Here is a 5,000-nt window from a genome sequence, read left to right as displayed (position 1 = left end):
TGTTTCACTCTATTATCATATCATCATCATGGCCTGGCTTCGCTGACGAAGATCTAGGAAGGGCGTTGTCCACGTCTGATGCAGGCACGCTCATGGCTGACAAGGCCAATGCGGGAAAAGCAGAGTCGGCCGCAGCGGTTGCAAGGGAAAGTCTGGTCTGGGTTCGCGGCTGCAGCGTCATGGTTCTTCCTCCTTCTGCGTTTGTCCTCAAGGCTGGCCCTGCGGTTGTTTTCGAAGGAGGCTTGGTGGATGGTGCGTCGCCAGGTCTCTCGATCAGCGGCTACTGCGGACCACTGGCGATGGTCAATGTGACAGGCACCGAGAGCTTTCTTCAAGGAGTCTTTGTATCTCTTCTTGGGTGCTCCTCTGTCACGGTGGCCAGTGGACAGTTCGCCATACAGCGCGATCTTGGGCAGGCGGTGGTCCTCCATCCTGGACACGTGCCCTGCCCAACGTAGCTGGGTCTTTAGCAGCACTGCCTCGATGCTGATAGTCTTTGCCTGCTCCAGGACCTCGACATTTGTGATGTAGTCACTCCAGTGGATGCTGAGGATGGTGCGAAGGCAGCGCTGGTGGAAGCGATCAAGCAGTCGTATGTGGTGCCGGTAGGTGACCCAGGTTTCGGAGCCATACAACAAGGTGGGCAGTACAACAGCTCTGTACACGCTGATCTTTGTGTCTTTCTTCAGGTGTTTGTTGTTCCACACTCTCTTGTACAGCCTGCCGAATGCGCTGTTTGCCTTTGCAAGTCTGTTGTCGATCTCCTTGTCGATCTTGGCGTCAGACGAGATGGTGCAGCCTAGGTAGCTGAACTGGTGGACCGACTTCAGCTCTGTCTCACCGATGTTGATGTGAGGAGCGTGGAATTCTTCCTGTGGGGCAGGCTGGTGGAGAACTTCCGTCTTTTTCAGACTGACTTCTAGGCCGAAGAGCTGCGCAGCCTCTGCGAAGCAGGACGTTATACGCTGCAGGGCCGCTTCTGTATGGGCGACAAGGGCAGCATCGTCGGCAAACAGAAGCTCTCTGATGAGTTGCTCCAGTGTCTTGGTGTGGGCCTGTAGCCGCCTCAGGTTGAATAGGCTGCCATCAGTGCGGTATCTGATGAAGATACCGTCGTCGTCGCCAAGATCTTCAGTGGCCTGTTGGAGCATCATGCTGAAGAAGATCGTGAAGAGGGTCGGCGCGAGGACACAACCTTGTTTCACTCCATTTCCAATTGGGAAGGGCTCCGAAAGGTCGTTGCTGTGTCTGACCTGTCCACGCTGTTCCTCATGTAGTTGGATGACCATGCTGAGGAATTTTGGGGGGCATCCTAGACGTTTCATGATCTCCCACAGACCTTTTCTGCTCACGGTGTCGAAAGCTTTCGTGAGATCGACGAATGTCGCATACAGTCCTTTGTTCTGTTCCCGACATTTTTCTTGTAGCTGTCTGAGAACGAAGACCATGTCAGTGGTGCCTCTGTTGGCTCTAAAGCCACACTGACTCTCTGGGAGATGTTCTTCGGCGATAGTAGGCACCAGCCGATTTAGGAGGACTCTGGCGAGGATCTTGCCTGCAATGGAGAGCAGAGTTATCCCCCTGTAGTTGGAGCAGTCCGACTTTTCTCCCTTGTTTTTATACAGGGTGAAGATGACTGCGTCACGGAGGTCCTGTGGTAGTTTGCCTTGCTCCCAGCAGCAGACAAAGAGGTTGTGGAGTTTGGAGTGTAGTGCTGGGCCTCCATTCTTCCACGCCTCCGGCGGAATTCCGTCAACCCCTGCTGCCTTGCCACATTTCAGCTGTTCAATGGCCTTGACAGTCTCTTCTAGGGTTGGTAGCTCGTCCAGTTGTAATTTCACTGGCTGTTGTGGGATGCGGAGAATTGCCGAGTCTTGAACCGTGCGGTTGGCGCTGAAGAGGGCCTGGAAATGTTCCGACCACCTGTTCAGGATCGACGTCTTGTCTGTGAAGAGCGCCTGGCCGTCTGCACTGCGCAAAGGACTCTGGACCTGGTATGAGGGACCGTACACCGCCTTCAAGGCTTCGTATAAGCCCCGGTAGTCACCAGTGTCTGCACAAAGCTGAGCCCTCTCTGCCAGGTTGGTCCACCACCCATTTTGAATCTCACGAAGCTTGCGCTGGAGGTTGCTGCATATGAGCCGGAAGGTTGCTTTCTTCACCGGACAAGACGGTTGTGCAAGGTGAGCCTGGTGGGCTGATCTCTTCTTCGCCAGCAATTCTTGGATCTCCTGGTTGTTTTCGTCAAACCAGTCCTTGTTCTTTTTCGACGAGAACCCTAGGACTTTTTCAGAGGACTGCAGGATGGCTGATTTCAGCTGTGCCCATAGTGCTTCTGGAGAGGGGTCTGTGGGGCAACTGGGGTCTTCAAGTTTGTCCTGAAGCTTCGCCTGGAATTCAGCTTTCACTTCAGCTGACTGAAAGTTGCCGACCTGGAATTTCTTCCTAGGAGCTCCTCCTTTCTTTGGTTTGGGCTTGAAGTGGAGCCTGAGCTTGCTGCGGACGAGGCGGTGGTCAGTATGACACTCCGCGCTGGGCATCACTCGGGTGTGTAGGACGTCTCGTACGTCTCTCTGGCGCATCAGGATGTAATCAATGAGGTGCCAATGTTTGGACCGAGGATGCATCCACGTTGTCTTCAGGCTGTCCTTCTGCTGGAAAATGGTGTTGGTGATGGTAAACTGCTGCTCTGCACAGAACTCGAGAAGAAGGCGCCCATTGTCGTTGCAATTACCAACGCCATGCTTGCCAAGGACTCCTTTCCAGGCTTCTGAATCTTGGCCAACTCTGGCATTGAAGTCGCCAAGGATGATGACCTTGTCGTCAGCAGGGGTGTTCTGAACGAGGTTGCGCAGATCAGTGTAAAACTTGACCTTTTCTGTGGGGTCCGCTTGGAGGGTTGGAGCGTACACGCTGAACAGAGTGGCATGCTGTTTGTTCCGTAGTGGGAGGCGCATGGACATAATTCGGTCTGAGTGTCCTGTTGGCAGGTTTTCAAGCTTGGAGGCAATGGTGCTCCTGACCATAAAGCCTACGCCATAAAGGCGTCTCTCGGTCTCTGGCTTGCCTGACCAGTAGAGGGTGTACCCAGCGCCGTGTTCCTGGAGGCTGCCTTTCCCTGCAAAGCGGACTTCGCTGACGGCAGCTATGTCAATGTTCAGTCTCTGAAGTTCGTGTGCGACTAGAGCGGAACGCCTTTCTGGGTGGTTGCTGTCTGCAGAGTCACGCATGGTTCGGATGTTCCAGCATGCTACCTGTAGTCCTTTTGCACCTAATTGTGAGGCAGGTGCCGGCCTTTTCTTCTCTATTGTTGTTCGACCGCGTTTGGAGATGCCCGTTGACCGCGGCTAGCCAACTGGGGGGTATGGAGATGAGCATTTGTTTGGACCACCTTTTCTAGGCCCCTCTCCGTGTGGAGCAAGCAGTGCTGTCCCTAGAAAAGGCTGCTTGGTCGTTCAGGGTGCTGCCGAGTGATGCTGTCACCTCCGGGTCAACAATCAGGCGACCAATATCCTGAACCGCCTGCATGCAGGATTGGAACTGCGGCTTCCAGTGACATCTTCCACCTGCCGTTTTCGCCCCTTTCCCATCGCTACAGGGCTTGGAATAGTTGGTGGCGCGGACGTGGACGTGTCCTTCAAGCCTGCGCAATGGAATTTTTAGGTGGAGTGCAGTGTGCGCAGTACTGGCCCCACCCTTTACACCCGTGGTTCATCTGCCATAGCCTAGCAAGCTGGGACGGTGACAGTGAGGTCCTCAGGTCGTAGGTTTTATATCAGACTGTCCTTGTCCTAGCCTCTGGCTCAAAAACCTTCCTCGGAGGCACGGGGGTGCGGCTACTGAAAGTCGGGACATGGCCATGGACCCAGGGTCAATGCATGTCGAGACTGTCCTGCATTCCTTAGCACTTCATGGGTTTTACTTCAGACTTTTCCTTATCTTAGATGGACTGCCTTCCCGGGCTGTCGAGCTCCATCTGCCCGCATGTGACAGGTAGCACAGGGTTACATGGTACCTGTGGCAGGTAGAGACCTGACCTGACAATAATAGACACCATGATTATATCTATGTGTCTTACGTACTTCCATCTGATGAAAAAGTAAGACTATATAAAGTCACTATAGTCACCATCTTCCATCACCATCTTCAATCACAGTCATCACCACTGCCACGTTTATCATCAATGCCTCATTTCCTCTTTCAGTCTCTGTGCATTCTCTTTCTTCTTGGTGTAAATATCAAAAGGTAACGAAATTCCCCAAACAAAGCTCAAAGAAAAAAAAGGAATTTATTATCATAATTTTTGTTGCTATTGTAGTATCAACAGTGACTATTTCTTATTTCGATCTACAATTATCGTCGTTTTCCCTGCAGAATGGAGGCGACACGCACTTTGCAGCCAGCAATGAACCACTGAGAGAGAGGAAAACCACGCTGTATGAGGGAGGTGTCAGAGTGCCCAGTCTGGTGTACAGCCCAGGCCTCCTGGCCAACACTCCTCGTGTCAGTGAAGAGTGAGTGGCAGATGTCTCCCTCAACACCACCCTCGGTGTGTCTGCAGTGAAACCTGTGGACTGGTGGTGTCAGTTAATGAACGCCAGCTAAACGTATACCCCTCGTATGTTTCAAATGCGATTCTATAAAGACAAAAGCCTTATATTCTGTCGTCAGGTCTGCAATAGTTCGATCGTACTAGATCAAAACCTACAGAGCTGTTGTGCTGACCACCTTGTTGTACTGCTGTGATACATGGACGACGTATCGCCGTCACATTCAACAACTTGAGCAGTTTCACCAGAGATGCCTACGAAAGATCCTCAGCATAAAGTGGCAAGACAGGGTCTCCATCCTCCAGGTCCTAGAGAGGAGCGGCCTGCCCAGCATTGAAAGCCTGCTGATCCAATGCCAGCTACGCTGGACAGGACACGTTGTCCGCATGACAGACAGCAGGACCCTGAAGATACTTTTGTTTGGCCAGCTGAAGGAAGGCCACCGTGAGC

At 52.7% G+C, this 5,000-nt stretch overlaps 1 protein-coding gene across 1 annotated transcript in view; it reads left to right on the top strand.

Moving 5' to 3' along the window:
• Window positions 1-5,000, top strand: part of LOC143297247 (arylsulfatase B-like) — a 19,478-nt gene that overhangs the window by 10,037 nt on the left and 4,441 nt on the right. Inside the window, exon 12 of the mRNA XM_076609485.1 lies at window positions 4,375-4,514. Within this exon, the coding sequence (XP_076465600.1) occupies window positions 4,375-4,514 (140 nt within the window). The remainder of the gene's footprint in view (window positions 1-4,374; window positions 4,515-5,000) is intronic.

This window comes from Babylonia areolata, chromosome 22, assembly GCF_041734735.1.
Source record: "Babylonia areolata isolate BAREFJ2019XMU chromosome 22, ASM4173473v1, whole genome shotgun sequence".
Classification (NCBI taxonomy): Eukaryota; Metazoa; Mollusca; class Gastropoda; order Neogastropoda; family Buccinidae; genus Babylonia; species Babylonia areolata.
Note: the sequence above shows the minus strand (reverse complement) of the source record. Positions and strands in the feature narration are given on the sequence as shown.